Raw genomic sequence first — 16,939 nt, 5'->3', positions numbered from 1 at the left:
AAGCTGAGTCAGCAACTACTCTTTTTTTTTTTCTAGGACACACTCATGTATAATGATACCCGTTTGGTCCAAAAGTCTGTTATGTGGGAAGATCAGTTATTTAAACACAAAGCAGATCCTAACGTGGATGCTGTTTGAAGTGTTACCAGTACAGAGTCTCTACTGACAACTGAAGACAATTCTAAAAGGAATTTGTCTTCGACTTTTGGCGCATATCAATCATAATTTCCTTGGAGATTAATAAAGTATTCTGTTTCTGATTCTGAATAATAATGCAAAAAACATGAAAAATAGGAAAGTGAGAGCAACCACTGTCAACAGAACATATTAGAAAAGATATATATTAAAGCTACAAGAGAAAAGAATATAAAATCTGCAAAGAATATTTTAAATATGCTTTAAATTATGTAGTTCAACAGTTTGTAAAGTGATGACTAAAATAAGATGTGCAAAGACAACACTTCACAAAAATATGTGTTATTGTGATGTACTAAAATGTATAAATACATTTTAGCAGTACAGGGTATTAGGAGTATAGGAGTATAAGCTGCTATAGATCGGCATAATAAATCATAGTGTTGCAGTTTTACAGTTTACAAAGTGTTGTCTCATCATGTGTTACCATAGATGAGACTCAGTAGACTCAAAGAGGATCAAAATGCATGTATCCATTAGCTGCATTGACTAGAACTGAGTCCTATACATAAGCAGTCTGTGTTTCCTTCTTGTAATGTACACAACAATCTGGCCATTAGAGTAGCCAGTAATTACTGGTCATATACCACATGTAATAAACATATATATATATCTACAAGTCTGCACGGTTTAAAATGTTATGACATTTTAACCTTCATTCCTCAGCCTTACTCTAACCCATGTATGCATGGAGTGTGGGAGAAAACCAGGAACACACATAGGCATGGGGAGAACATGCAAACTCCACACAGAAAGGCCTCAGTCAGCCACAGGATTCAAATCCAACACACTGGCTTCTTCAAAAAGCCTTGCCCTGCTGTTGATTCAAATGATTGCTTGGGATTATCTTTAGTTACCACTATCTGAGCTCACTTTGTGTCATATGGTTTGGAGATGGAACTAATGCTGTTTCACTCTCTCTGAGTGATGGGTTTCATGGTGTTCATTTGTGCTGGGTTATGATGATGATGGATACGTTTCGCATCTGACGCTGGGTCCCTGTATTTAACTTTGTTCATACCTAAACTTGTTAGTTGCATTTTGTTTTAACAACTTATTTGCCTCACTTCACTTTCTCTCCATCTCCTTTCTTTCTTTTCTTTACTGATAACACAGTTTGCTTCCCTGACGAAAGACACGAGTCGCATTGTCAGTCACCTAGATAAAATATATTAGTTGTGTTGTAAAAGGTCAGCCTAAACAGTTTTCTCTCATTTGTAAGGGGCAAAAATATTATCAGAGAGCCAGTCACCCAGCCAATTTGTGTTGGGCAATTTATTTATGATACCACTTACTCAAATAAAAAACTGCAAACCAAAAGCCAACTTTTCATTGAAGGCTTCCAAGGTCACCTCCCAGCCCACATTTTGTGCTTAGCGGTAGCTTCATAAAGATAAAACCTTTAGAGATCCAAGTTTTAAGGGTTACATTGTAACAGGGAACCTGGAAGAAGAATCCGAATGCTGACGAAACAGGCAAACCACATGATGTGGCATGATGTGCATGACACATTTCTAATCTTCCTGACCATTTAGAGCACCTTACACAAGAAGCCAGACTAACTGGTAACAAATTAACCTAACATGCATTCCTTTGGAATGCCAGAGGAAACTGGAGAAAACCCATGCGGACACAGGAAGAGCCTAAGAGGGCTAGGATCCACAACCGTTCTGCAAACCAGCAAAATGTCTCTTTAAAGGCAGTTATATGCCTCTAAGTTGATTTATGTAAATTCATGTATCCATCACATAATACATATTTGGATAATTATTAAAGAATGTATAAGAAACATTAATTCATGTGTGCAACAAATGTGTTGTAAACTTGAGAAATATACATGTTAGTGGAAGTTTGGCATTAGTGCATAAATTGCATTCATGACTGAATGAATGAACTGAAATCATTATGCATTCTTTTAAAAAAAAAAAAAAAATACATGAAAGATGCTTTGAATTAATAATAAAGATAAAAGGAATACTTTATTCATCCCACTTTGGGAAATGCTTTGGTTTTGCTGTTAGTGGTTATTCAGTTCACACAGACTGCTTAATGTGAAGTTATAGATTGATTATTAATGACTGGTCCGTATTGTTGATCATCCAGAAAGGCACACTGTCGGGACCCAGATGGGAAATATGACATCTGGTGAGCAGTAGCAGATCTACCAGTACTTTGATGCTTTCTATATGTATATCTCCTCAGTCTACATAAAGATTCCACAAAGTAACACGTTACTATGTGCATTATTACTAATTTATTGTTTTTAGTGAATGCTAAACAAAGGCAAACATTAACAAGAATAAAATATGGCACGTTGTACCAAAAGATTCAGATTTTGTTTTGCATTTTTTAGTACCAGCAATAGATTGACTGAATCCATAGAGGTCAAAACATAAGATACCATGCCACAGACATGAGAGCCTTGTCTGATAACAGTTAAATCTTCACAAGCTTACATTGTTACCACTGTTTATGTAGTTTCATTGGAACTGCCGAACAGCAGCAACAGCAGATGGATTCATTAATTGTTCAGCTTTTAATTTAATAATAAAATCACAGCTCTGGTCTCAAAAGCACTGCATTTCACTTTATGGAGTGTGTCCCAAGGGGAACAAAAAGACAAATGAAGCTCAAAACTTGGCAGGAAGTGAATATTTAGACTTTATAGAGCAAAGGATTTCTGAATACTGTAGATGAAGTCTCACCCTTATTTCTCTCTAAGGACTGAATCTGCTCATCTACGATCTTAGAAAAAGGGTGAAGAGACATGAAGACAAAGCAGTCAAACAAAGTGAGAAAGGAAAAAGTGAAAAAAAAAACTAAAGGAAGGAATAAAACGGTTCACAGTATCAGGAAGAAGAGCTAATATGAGGAAGACAGAAGCGAGGAGAACGCTGAACAGAAGACAGGTGGAAGGTTAATGTAACACTGTTCTGTTCTGCCGCAGCCTTCCAGGCGGTGTGTGTGTATATGTATGTGTGCGTGCGCGCGCGCGCGTGTGTGGTGGGGGGTTATTGCCGTGGAGCCCGAAGCTTGACGCGGGACGTTTCTGGTCTCGAGCACCGCGGTTATACTCCAGCTGGCACGCGCACAATGGTAGAAATGAATATGGAATGGTAACGAACGACAGCGCGAGATGGGCAGGCACTGATATCAGCTTTAACTTTCCCCGGTGGCGGCTCAGCTTCGACATGGTAGGACAAAACCTGTTCCGGTACAACAATGTAGCAGTGTGTCCCTTCCCACTGGTGTGCTGTTTCGTGTTTTCCGAAAAAGACGCAATGCGAGGAGTTGACTGAGTAACGCAGGCTACGCAGCTGAAAGTGGAGCAGAAAGCGGTGCGATAGTTCCGTCCTAATGTCAGCAAGCCTGCGTCTGTATTTCTCTCTCTTTTTTTTTTAGTTTGTTTCAGCATTTGAACACGGTCCGATCCCTGGCGTTTTCCTGGAGAGATTCTGCCCGCTAAATCACATTCAAAATATGGCAAAATGAATTGTCCTGCGCATGACAACAAATATACACGCAGTCAAAACATAAGTGGGAAGAAGGTTGAACTGTCAGGGCCCATCCTTAAATTCGGCACACATATGATACACGTTAAAGCCCACCCTTCAATAAAATCTTAACTTTGCCTGTCGGGTTGCCCTTTTATCCAGCTGACGTTTTCCATCAAACGCTGAGTGCAAGGCGGAAGCCAGCAGCAATTACGATTATGAAAGTGGAAATTTCGTTGCCGTAAAGCTCTTTCTGAGTATTTTATGGGCACCGAATTTGCCAAAAATGTATTTAGACACGAAATGATTTCATGTTACACATGAAATGTTATGTAGGCCAGCGATAAAACAAAAACTATTTTAACTGTTGTAATTTTGAATGAAGTTTTGAACGTGGCGTATTAGCGTTACACAGGCTTCTTCCCACAGGCTATGGGTTCCGGGCCCTGACTTCGACCGATTAAGCGGAAAATATGCCCTGCTGTGTGCGTATCAGGTGTGGAGTAGGGGGTGAAAGTTGTTGAGCTAGGGGCTTTGTTGAAGCGCGTGCGGCAGCAGGCCCTCCGCCACCGCTCCGCTCGTCACGCGGGACGGTGGAAGGCCAAGTTGAAGTTCAGCTCAAGCCTCCTCCTCCGCCTCCTCCTCTCGGTCTGTGGATGTGTGGATGTTTCTGGGCATTTGTGTTAGTCAGCAGAAAATGGCCGCAGTTAGAGCCAGCGGGCTGAGTTAGAATGACAGGCCGACAGAGGGCCTCTTGCCCCGGCTTACAGCCCAGTCAGAGAGCTGCCTGAAAGAGGGAGGAAAAAATGCAGTTAGTGGAGGCAGTCCTCCTGAACCACATCAGTTGGAAACACTCAAAGAGTCATGTTCAACTTGCAAGGTGAGCAAACATCCGAGAATCCGCTCAAGAGTAGAAAAGAGTCAGATGCTGCCCCTCATCAGTCCCTCTAAATGCGGTACATGACCCAGAGGAATGTCTGCCTGAGGAAAAGCTTTAGCCTATTCAACCGACTGAGATGGCATGCCCCTGCTCACACAGTACACGACACTTGTGTCTTGGGACTTTCTGTGAAGGTATTCACATCTTGTAAATCCAGTGTTGAAAACGACTACTGTAAACTGTGTACCACTCTAAACGACTAAAACCAATCATTATGAGCTAACTATATTTAAATATCAAAAGTAAGGATTCTGAGTAGAAAAGGAAGCACATGCCTGTTATACAAATATATCATGAAAGTACAAATGTATGATTATAAGCTATAAGTGGAACTTATTGTTGGTTGAATGTGTATATAAAAACATTTGTAAATATCCTGACTTATAATTATGACTATCAATATAATTCAATATAAAGTACTTAGTAATTGCAGGAAATATGGGATACAGTTTAATTGTAGGCACAACAATGCTATCACATGCCATTCTCTTGCATGCCAGCTCTGCCACCATTATTGTGTCTCAGTGTGAAAAAATGGACAATAACATTGTAATGTGCTTTGTTTAACCACTAAGGTTAAAAGGTACTAGATGCAGACCAGTGCAACATTTAAAGCAGAATGGAACAGAAATAGGTTTATCTACCCTGAGAGTACCCAGTCTTGCTGCCACAGTTTGGAAAGTTTGGTCAACAGTCACCTTAGAGGGTCGAGTGAAGCCAAACAAACTTATTCTGAGCAATCACTTTTACTGTGATGAAATATTTCCAAGTGTCCACAGGACAGGATGACTCACATGGTTTGAGAAGCAGGAAAATACTGTGAAACACATGCTGTGCCTGTTGATGATATTGCTGAACACCTATTAAGGTGATGGGGTACGTTGTAGAAGGTTCTGGGTGCACATGGTTGGATTTCTAACACATTAATAGGACACTTATCGGTGTTGGTGTCTCTAATTTACCATTTGCCTGTATATCGCGGAACCATTGTGCCGATTTGTGTATGAGATATCAATTATAATATAAACCTTGGTCAAGTTTTTAATGCTTCTCATTTCACTAGAAAGCAGTCGGTCAGGACTTTGAACACCTAGTTTGAATCCATGATTTTTAAGACTGCAGGACGGAGGTGCAGCTGTTATTGAGATAAAGTGCTGTGCGCGTTATAGGGCAGCTGGGCAGTGAGAGCGCAGCTGCAGCTTTAAGCTCATAGTTTGGGATGGGCTGAATTCATAACGTCATTTCAGCTCTCTGTCTTTTATTCTTCGCCCCCTCATCTCCTTCCCTCTCTAAATGACACAACTCCCATGTTCCGTTAAACCTCTGGCCATATTTTCCGAACAACTTTCTTTTTTCCCCCCGCGGGACATTTTTCCGGGGCCGAAACTTTTCTGGCGTGTGATCGTTTCTGGAGTTGACACAGCAGTCGTTCGCTCTCATATGTGGATTCTTTGGAAAAGCCCATTTTAACAGCCCAGGAAATGCAGCGTTTTCTCCCGCCCAGAGGGATCGCTGCTTAACTGAATCCCGACATGGAAGAACATACAGATATATCCAAAAACAAATAAGTACGCTATCAGGATTTAAATGTTTATGTTAACGCACAGCCTGCTGTGATTCAGCTCCATCTCGTCAAAATGATGTTTTCGTCCCTCTCGCTGTCTCAGGTAAAACTACACCACAGTTGTTACACTTCAGCTGTTAAACGAAAGCTTTGCCACTTTGAAAGGAAGCTTTAGTCTAGACAGCCTTTGTTGATTTGACAGTCCTGGTTATATGTGACCTAACACTGTTTGGTGACTGACATCTTCAATCAAACAGTGTCGCAATATAAGTTCGTGTTTGATCAAAAGCAGGCACATATGTGAAGGCTGAAACAAACCCTGCAGACTGCAGCAAATCTGCTGATCAGGGGCTGGAATTAACATGGGGTTTGTAGCTGGAATGCATTGAAGTTACTGGTTAACAGACTTTAGTTTCTCTACAGTAACTTTTTGAGATTTGCCTGCCTACATATACTTGTGTGTGCATCTGCAAGTGTGTATCTGTGCTCAAGTGTTTTCCCAGTATCTGTGGACGAGAGTAGTTTACATATCAGTGGTGTCATTTCTGGAAAAAAACATTTTTTAACAACAAAGTTTAAAAATTGTATTTTAATTGCTGCTTCCTGATTCTTAGTGTTTTCCATATTTTTCACATTTGCATCTTCCAAATTATCAAAGATAACGTGAGTAAATACACAATGCATTTTTTAATCAAGGATTTCATTTATTAAGCAAACAAAGTTATCCTAACCTTTCTGGGTTTGTGTGAAAGACAAATTGTGTCCTAAATCTAATAACTGGTTGTGGCACCTTTTGAAGCAATAAGTGCGAAGGGTCTTCAGTATGAACTTCCTGTTTGAACTCCCAAAGCATCGCAATCAGGTTTGATTCTGGACTTTAGCTAGACAACTTCAAAACCTTCATTTTTTTCATCTTTTTTGAGCTATTCACAGGTGGGCTTGTTGATGTGTTTTGGATTATTCTCCTGCTGCAAAACCCAAACACAGTTGAGCTTCAGCGCACAAACCTACACCATGTCTGACCACAATATGATGTTGTTTTTATGAAATGCCGTGTTAGTTTTATGGCAGATGTAATAGGAATCAAACTTTCCCTGAAGTTCAGCATTTGTCCCATCAGTCCACAGAATATTTACCCAAAGGTCTTGGAGATCAGCAGGATGTTTTTTGTGTTTTTTTTCATGTTTAATCTTTAGAAATGGCTTTGCAACTCTTTCTAGACTATTAGATGTCAATGACTTCATTTCCCATCTGTTTGTTTAGATTGTGGCATGATGTGTTGGTGTTTGAGCTCTTTTAGCCTACTACACTTTTTCAGAAAGGTTCTATTTAAGTGACTTATTGATTCAGCAGGTCTGGAAGAATCAGCCCTGAGTGTGGTTAGTGAAATTGAACTTAGCTTTCCAAATTAAAAAATAAATTAATTAAAAGATTAATCACAGATAACCTCAGTTAAGGTCAGGTTTCGTGATAAGAAACATAAGTAAGAAAGAGACTTAAGTGAAAAATGACATGGAAGAGTTTCAAGGGGAAATCCACTGCTGACCAAAAAGAGCACAAAGACTCGTCTCACATTTGCCAAAAACCTTGATGATCCCCAAGACCTTTGGAAAACCATTTGGCATAAAACTAACAGCCTTTCATAAAAAGAACCTCATATCAGCAGAAGCCTGTTGGTATGGTGATGGTAGTATGATGGCCTCTCTACCAGAAATCCATGAAGGAGAATGTCTGGCCAGTAGTTCAAGCCTTTAAACTCAGGCTAGTTCACTTCTGAATGCTGCCACAACCACTTACTAGGTTTAGGGGGCAATTACTTTTTTGTATAGCATAGGTTTGGATAACTTTTTTGTTTAATAAATGAAATTTTTATTTACTCAGGTTATCTTTGTCTAATATTCAAATTTGTTTGATAATGTGAAACATGTGACTGTGACAAATATGCAAAAACAAAAGGAATCAGGAAGGATTGTGATACTTTTTTACATAGCATCTTTCTAGTTTTACTGACCAGTCAATGCACTCTACAAACGCAGGAGGTTTTTTTTAACTCTTCAAAAATGCTATATTTCCATAAAGCTGCACTGTCTAATGCTGCCTGCTATGTGTGGAAATCAGACAGAGATTCAGTTTTATTTTATTTACATAGCACTAAAAACAGTGCTATGTACCAAAGGTACTTAGTATTGCCAGGTAAAGATCCTACAAAAATACAGAGAAAACACCAACAGTAACACAACCCCCTATGAACAAGCACTTAGTGAAAGTGGGAAGAAAAATCTCCCTTTTAAGAGTAAGAAACTTCTGCCAGAACCCTGCTCAGGGAAGAGCAGCCAACTGCCATGACCGGTTGGAAGGGAAGGGGAAGAAGACAGGACAAAAGATACAGTGTGGAAGAGATCCAGAGATTAATAATAATTAATGATTAAATACAAAGTGGCTTAAAAACGAATAGTGCATGTCAAAAGAAGAAGAAACACTCAGTGCATCATGGCAACACACCCAGCAGCGGAGTAACCCTAACTATATGCTTTAACAAAAAGGAAAGTTTTAAGCCTAATCTTACAAGTAGAGAGGTTATCTGAGGGTCCTCAAAGCTGAAGGCTCTGCCTCCCATTCTACTTTTAAATACTCTAGGAACCACAAGTAAGCCTGCAGTCCGAGAGTGAAATGCTCTCATGGGGTGATATGGTACTATGACGTCTTTAAGATGAGATACAATCTAATTATTCAAGACCTTGTATATGAGGAGAATGATTTCAAATGCAATTTCAGATTTAACAGTAAAACTATGGAACGATGCAACTATTGGAGAAATATGAAGAAATACACAACTTTTCCTGCAGCATTTTGGATCAACTGAGGGCTTTTCAAGTGTTGTTATGACAGCCTTATAATAACGAATTCCAATAATCCAGCCTAGGTAAGCATGTTTTTCAGTTTTATAGATAGTTTCAAGAATTTCTGAGATGACAGGAAGGTAGGAGATTGGTTTAGAGTTTGCCAAGGCAGCTGGGTTAAGTGATGGATTAAGTTTTTATAATTTTTTTAAACTCATAATATGAATTCACACACACACACACACACACACACACACACACACACACACACACACACACACACACACACACACACACACACACACACACACACACACACTGTATATTGAGTCAGGAAATCATTTCACAGTAAACTTGTAAACAGCTCTCTGAGACAGTTTTTTGATGTTTTGTTAATTATAGAGAGAGATGGAAAGTGGATTAAATTTGATGTCTGTCTGACATCTACTGATAAAGCTGTGGCTGCTGTTTTGAATTAGGAACATTCAAAAAAGTACTCAAACCCATGCTAACTGTATCCTGACACATGCTGCACCTTCTCAGAGAATGATGCTGTATTTCATAGCATGAACACAGAGGAACTTTAAACACAATTGCTTAACACCAGCTTCATCATAAGCTGTTCAGTTTTGTACAACAAAATCATTTAGAAAACTGCAAATTCGTCATTCTAGATTGTAGACATCATAGTAGTGATGTCATCAATCATGCTACACATAAAAAGGAAATTGTTAATTAAGCTCAGAGTATCCAGCCCTGAAGGTAAAACATCCAAGGAAACTAACCCCATTTTTGTTCAGTCAACTAACTGCATCCAACTAACACAGTACATTTACATAAGAACATCATACCCACAGTCAAAAATGGTGGTGGTAGTGTGTCGGTCTGGGGTTGCTTTGCTTCTTCACGACCTAAACGACTTGCTGTACTTGATGAAACCATAAATTCTGCTCTCTACCAGGAAATCTTGAAGGAACAGCCATTAGTTCAGGCCCTGATCGTCAAGCACAATTATGCAGCAGAACAATGATCCAAAACACACACACCAGCAAGTTCACTTCTAAGTTGCTCAAAAAGCAAAATGAAATGGAGTGAAAATAAAGTGGCCTAGTCAAAGTCCAGGCTTAAATCAGATTGAGATGGTATTAGCCTAAGCGGGCCTTTCGTACTGGAAAACCTTCTAATGTGCCTGAATTAAAACACTTGACCCACTCATCTTTGCAGAAGAAGAGTGGGTCAAATTCTTCCATAGTGATGTGGAAGAGTCATTGCAAGTAATTGCAATGCTTATTTGCAGTTTTTGTTATCAAGGGTGACATAGCCAGTTATTAGGTTTAGCGGGTAATTATTATTTTTTTACATGGGGCCATGTAGGTTTACATAACTTTTGTTTTGCTAGTCAATTCAATAATAATTTTAAAACTGCCTTTCAAATTTAATATCCATCACATCAGAAACTCTGACTTCACCATCAAGGTCCAGAAACTTACACTGGATCTGGATGAAACCATAGTGTCCTTTGATGTGGTCTCACGCTTTACTTGCATACCTACAACTGAGGTAGTGGAAACTGTCAGGAAATGACTACAGCAAGACAGCTCCTTAGAAAACAGAACCGGCTTTACCCCCAAACAAATGTGCAAACTGTTAGATCTCGGCCTTACCACAGCATATTTTAAATACAACAAGGGTTTATACAGACAAAAACATGGATGTGTCATTGGCTTCCCAGTGTCATCCATTGTAGTCAACCTTCACATGGAGGAAGCAGAAAGTAAAGCTCTTGGTTCTTTCAAAAGGACAGCACCAAGCCACTGCCCGAGAAGTTGAATCCTTCACTGCTCGCATCAACTCAGTGGATAAAAACATAAAGTTCACCAGGGAAGAGACAAAGGTAATAGTTTGCCATTTCTGGACTGTGCTGTGTGCAGAAGGGAAAGAAAAGAACATACATGTAAAGAAAGCTCTTAAAACATTTGGTTATCCTAAATGGGCATTCATCAAATCAGCAAAGATGAACTGGAAAGAAGGTCACACACCAACTAGGGAGAATTAGAAGGACAAACAGAACAACATGGTCATCCCTTATGTAGCAGGTTTATCAGAGAAACTCCGGAGAATGTTCTACAAGCATGACCTCCTAAGCTACTTCATACAAAAACTGGTTCATCCCGAGGACAAAACTGCAGTACAGTGAGGAGAAACCAAACACTCCATACACGCATGGCAAAACATAGAAGAGCCACCTTGGCAGGACAAGACTGAGCTTTACACCTGCATCTAAAGGTTAAAGGTCACTTATTCGAGGATGCCAATGTTCACATTTTGGATAGAGGAGACAGTCGGTTTGAAAGAGGAGTGAAAGAAGCCACCTCTGTCCACTGTGAACGACCATCCTTGAACAGAGGGGGTGGCTAAGGACACAAACTGTCTGCCACCTACAATCCAGTTTTGAGATCCCTTCTCAGGCGCCACTCACATCTCATAAGTTCTCACAATGGTTTCACCTGAAACCTCTGCTTATAATGATCCACACCCTTTTTGACACCTTGACTCATGTGATGAGGGACATGATCAATAGTTGGATGATGACCCTCTTAAGGGAAATTCCCACTAGGTTTTAAATACCTGTGACTCAGCACCATTTGGTTTTAGAACTGAAGAAGCTTCTTAGATGGGAGGTGAAACGTCTTCAAGAAACTTAAAGTCCAGTCGCCATTCTTTCCAAACTCCTTAGATTACCATGACCTGGATGATTGAGAACTTACATGGACATGGAATAATGTAACTTTTGTCAAATTAATGTGAGCTTGAATGTGTCTCAAATCTCATGGACCTAAGTATAAATTTGAATTTAATAATAGCAATAACTTTGCAACTTTGTGTTGTCTTTGAGCAATCTGGATTAACTACAGCAAACCATTTGGCTCGCTAGAAGACCATGTGAACCAACTGTGGTAGGAATGTAGGAAAGCCTTGGTATCAAGGTATCACTGAGAACTTTCACAGACATGATACCTTGGTATCAAGTCACTTTGCTATACAAAAAAAGGCAAAAAAAAAGGATAAAATGATTTATACAAACTACAGTCATGGTGAAATGTAGACACAGTTATAAAAGTGCAAAAATATCTACCTTATAGGCAAAGCAGGAGGCAGACAACAAAGACATTTTCTCTAAGTACTGAAGTAAATCAATGAAATCACAACACATTAGGGACAGCTCTTTGTGAGCGCACAAAATCCTCAACATATTCCCCCTTTTTTTTTTTTTTTTAATTTTTGATTAGTGTCATGCTTTGAAATTAGCTGCACCAGATTAAATGACCCCTTTTTAGTTTCAAAGAGACATGCTGGTACTGTGCAAACTGTGCACATTAGGGTCAACTGCTTAGTGTTCTCCTCAGTCATGCTGGTTACTACGATTGGTGCAGAAGGACTAAACTACTGTGAATTAGACAATTAAACTGAGCTTGCACTGCAGTAACTTATTAGCAGTGGTGGTCTTTTATGATCAAATTGTAGGAATTAATGTATCAGCAGAATTCAGCTGGGTGGACGCAGTGACCTTGCTGGCAGCCCTGGACCCCCAAGACCTGACCATATTGTTGATGCTGTATAGTTATAAAGGCCTAATACTCACTGAGTACTTGGTTGAGAAGTTGCTGGCAAAGACACCAGTACGAAGTTTCTTGCAATTGGTCACCAGGTTTACAGACATCCTAGGAGGGATTTTAACTGACTCCACTTTATAGAATCTCTCTAAATCTTTCAGGTTTCTTGGCTGCTGCTTGGAAATTTGAAACTTCAGCTTCCTCCACAGATTTTCTATAGGACTGAGGTGTAGAGACAGGCTATGCCTGGCCGAGGTATGACTTTAGTGTGCTTCATCTTTAGCCTTTTGTGTGTTTTTGGTCATTGTCAAGACTGGTCCATGACCCATCTTAACTGTTCTGGCTGAGGGAAGAAGGTTCTCGTCCAAAAATTTATAGTACATGGTCCTGTTCAAAGGTCTCTCCCGCTGGTCTTCTCGTACTCTTAGCACAAAAATGGTTAGTGTTCCTTGGGTCATGCTTAGCATTTCTCTTCCTCTAAAAGTGGCGGGTCAAGTTAAGGTCAGAAAGTTCGATTTTGTTTTTTTCTGACTGCAGTGCTTTCTTCCATGCCTGATGATCATCCTCACCCATGAGGCCAGATCTTCCATGAAACTCCAAATTGAGTGATTTGATATTTTTTCAATTTTCAAAGAATTGCACCAGCAGCTGTCATCTTTTCACCACGTTTCCTGTAGTTGCTCTTTTAGCTCATTCCAGCCTTGTGCACATCGACAGTTTTCTTCCTGATGTCTTTGACAGCCTTTGTCTTGCTCATAGTGGTGGATTGTTTGGAATGGAAGAAATTGATTCTGTGGACACGTGTGCTTTATTCACATAATGAGTTGAAACTAGGACTGTCTGTTATTGATACAAGGTCTTGAATAATCAGGCCTTATCTTATCTTAAAAGCCTTATAGTACCGTATCACCCCATTAGAGCACTTCTCTCATAGACTGAAGGCTTACTTGTTCCTAGAGTATTTAAAAGTAGAATGGGAGACAAAGCCTTCAGTTTTCAGGCACCTCTTCTTTGTAACCAGCTCCCAGTTTGTATTTGGGAGACAGACACTATCTCTACTTTTAAGATTAGTCTTTCCTTTTTGCTAAATGATATAGTTCAGGTGACTCTTGAGTCCTCCCGTAGTTATGCTGCAATAGATGTAGGCTGCTGAGGGCTTCCATGAATAATTGAGTTTTTCTTCTTCATTCACCTTTTTTTCACTCACTGTGTGTTCATACACCTCTCTGCATTTAATTATTAGTTATTAGTAATATCTGGCTCTCTTTCATCGCATGTTTTTGTCCTGTCTTCATCTGCTCACTGCCAGATCCCTGAGCCTGTTTCTGCTGAAGGTTTCTTCCTGTTTAAAGGGAGTTTTTCTTTCCCACAAAGAGCTTGTTGGGGGTTTTCTCTCTTTTTCTTGTATTATTGTAGGGTCGTTACCTTACAATATAAAGCACTTTGAGGCAAGTGTTGTTGTTATTTGGCGCTATATAAGTAAAATTTAATTGACTGCATGTGGCACACAGACAATCTTTGGATGCCAGAATGCTGGCTGGGTTGTAAGGGAAAAAATGCTTTTTTCACTCAATGATCTGAAACTCAATTTATAATTTTTATTTAACCTCCACATATGTGGACATCACATTTTGGGTTATTTAGACCAAAATACTCAATTTAGCTCTACAAGGGCCTGATATCCACTTATGAGGACATTATACTGCTACTGTTCTATCGAAATTTGAAATGAATATCCTCATATGTGGCTCTCATTTTTCTTAGAAACAAAAATCAGGTAAAAAAAAAAAAAAATCTGGTAATTCTTTGTTTTTACATTCATCGGGCCACTTTTACCATTGTGTGCATTCCAAGAGTTACATGGTTACTCCTACAAGTCTGTATTAGTTTAGAGTGAATAGCTTTGAAATGTGTAGATATGGAAAACATTCTTTTTCTAAGTATTTAAATTGAAGTGGAGCTATTATGCTTTTTCCTAAATTGCCATAAATACACTGTTACAATAACACATGACCAACGTTTCAAATAAACTGGTTAGTGTATTTAAAAGAGATCATTCTGAGTCAAAAGCTCAGGCTTGAGACTGCTCCAAACACTATGGAACATTTTTTTAATTCTTAATTCTTGATGCTGTAGTTTGACTCTTTACGGTATGGGTGGGGCCAATGCCATCTTTGCTGTTTCTGAATAGGAATTTGGTGTCCCATTATTTTTATTCATTTTTATTTTTGTTAATTATTACATTCAAAACCCTGACCCTGTTTTTCCACTGTATCAAGATTTGGAACAGCTACATTGTTCCTGAAAACATCTATTTTTTTACACCTTTAAAAAAACATAATTACTGCTCTCTGATACATTGAACAGAAAGCAATAAGGCTATTAAAGAAGAATCAGACCTGTAGGCTTGGTCATCTGGTACTGGTACTGGCATCAGTACAATGTTATCATCTGTAGCTATCCCTTGTCTTGATCTGACATGACTTGGAGAGTGCAGAGTCTTCTACTGTGAAGTGTGCTGCTTGTGCTCTGGGATATTGCTGTAGACTGACTGTTGCAATGTACCCAAATGCTACATTCTGTTAATGTGAAAGAGGATCTCTAAACTTTTTAATAGCACGTTTTATATGTCTGCATCTGATACACTTAATTTCTCAGAAAACTATATTCCTTCTTTTTTCATATAAAATTAGCTTATATATCATAGAGACTGTTAGTATGTGCGTCTTATCCAGATGTGTAAAATGTTAGTGTTCTGTCTTGCTGCTGATGCACAAGTCAAATCTAAACAATGTAGGCAAACTATTCAAGAAGCAGATTCATTGTTAAAGGTTTCGTTACCAGTATATCGTTAGTATCCAAAGCTACACCTCCTACTCTTTGTGTTTGAGTTTAGTTACTGATTGCTGAGTCTGTACTGTGTGTCTCTATCATCCAGGATGAGTTCCATCCGTTCATTGAGGCTCTGCTGCCCCAGGTTCGTGCCTTTGCCTACACGTGGTTTAACCTCCAGGCCAGGAAAAGGAAGTACTTCAAAAAACATGAGAAGAGGATGACTAAAGAAGAAGAGAGAGCTGTCAAAGATGAACTACTTGGGGAGAAGGCAGAGGTGGTATAAGTATATTGGATAACTGAAATAAGCACTACTTTTTTTATTTTAAAAAGTTTTTTTTTTAAAAATTCTAATAATTTTAATTCCAAATCACACAACAGTTGCCTCAAGGTGCTTTATATTGTAAGGTAAAGACCCTGCAATAACACAAAGAAAACAGAAAACAAAAATCACAGCAATCAGACGACCCCCTATGAGCAAGCATAGTGGGGAGTTTGGGGAGTTTTTAGGACACCCTGATAATAATGAATTACAGTAGTATGGTTTTTATATGTTTTATATCATACCCATATTATATTGCATCTTGCCCAATTACACTAAGAATATGCTAGAACAAAGCTGACTTTTTCAGTTAGAGTTTCTGTTTCTTATTCTGTTCCTAGGTGAAACAAAAGTGGGCCAGTCGTCTTTTGGCTAAGCTAAGAAAGGATATTAGACCTGAATGCAGGGAAGACTTTGTCCTATCAATCACCGGGAAGAAAGCTGCATGTTGTGTCTTGTCAAACCCTGACCAGAAAGGCAAAATGAGACGCATAGACTGTCTCCGACAAGCTGACAAGGTAAATTAAAAAGTTGGTTTGTATTTTCTTTTGGCTGAAGAGATAGAAATGCAGATTAAAATTGCTGTCAAAGATGTGAAATATCAAGCAGTTTTTAATTAATTAAACTAACTTAGTCTAACTCAGACTAGCAGTGACATCAACTTTGCCGTCGAAGGTAAGATTATTACCTACTGTTTGTACTTGTAGCCGGCTTGTTTCTGCCTGAACTGCACAATCGCTGCTGTGAGTGGGTTTAACAGCTGATTTTCCTTGTCTTATGAATGCTATTTTCCATGACTTTTTCATTAAAAACGTTTTTGTGACAATACAAGGTTGTATCAGGTTTTTGTCTTTCAGGATTTTACATCAAACATGAGGCTAGCAAGAAAAATATATGAACTAACAAAAGTGACCTTCAGCAGAACCAGACTTAGACAGGGAGGTTTGTTTTATGTGTCTCTGTGAAGCACTTTGAATCATCTTGCTGTTGAATTGTGCTATATAAATAAACTTGCCTTTATATTGTAATGAATTGTATCGCCCGTGTGTACACATTTATCTTTGTGATCATACAAAGGAGGGTTTTCAGGGAATACTGTTAAATGTACAGTTTTTACACCATATATTAAAGTGGTGGG

General features: G+C 39.0%; 1 protein-coding gene across 2 annotated transcripts in view; it reads left to right on the top strand.

Moving 5' to 3' along the window:
- Positions 1–3,191: 3,191 nt before the first annotated feature.
- The window catches only part of nfic (nuclear factor I/C), a 34,815-nt gene continuing 21,067 nt past the window's right edge, over positions 3,192–16,939 (top strand). The window contains exons 1-3 of one of the 2 annotated variants that reach the window (XM_006803585.2): positions 3,192–3,389; positions 15,586–15,756; positions 16,143–16,319. In XM_006803585.2, the coding sequence (XP_006803648.1) occupies positions 3,309–3,389; positions 15,586–15,756; positions 16,143–16,319 (429 nt within the window). In that variant the 5' untranslated portion in view covers positions 3,192–3,308. Of the gene's footprint in view, positions 3,390–5,804; positions 6,297–15,585; positions 15,757–16,142; positions 16,320–16,939 lie in introns of those variants that run through there. The other variant, XM_006803587.2, reaches the window with a different exon arrangement.

This window comes from Neolamprologus brichardi, chromosome 17 (assembly GCF_056152115.1).
Source record: "Neolamprologus brichardi isolate AB-2024 chromosome 17, ASM5615211v1, whole genome shotgun sequence".
Lineage (NCBI taxonomy): Eukaryota > Metazoa > Chordata > Actinopteri > Cichliformes > Cichlidae > Neolamprologus > Neolamprologus brichardi.
This window is presented reverse-complemented; position numbering and strand designations above follow the sequence as displayed.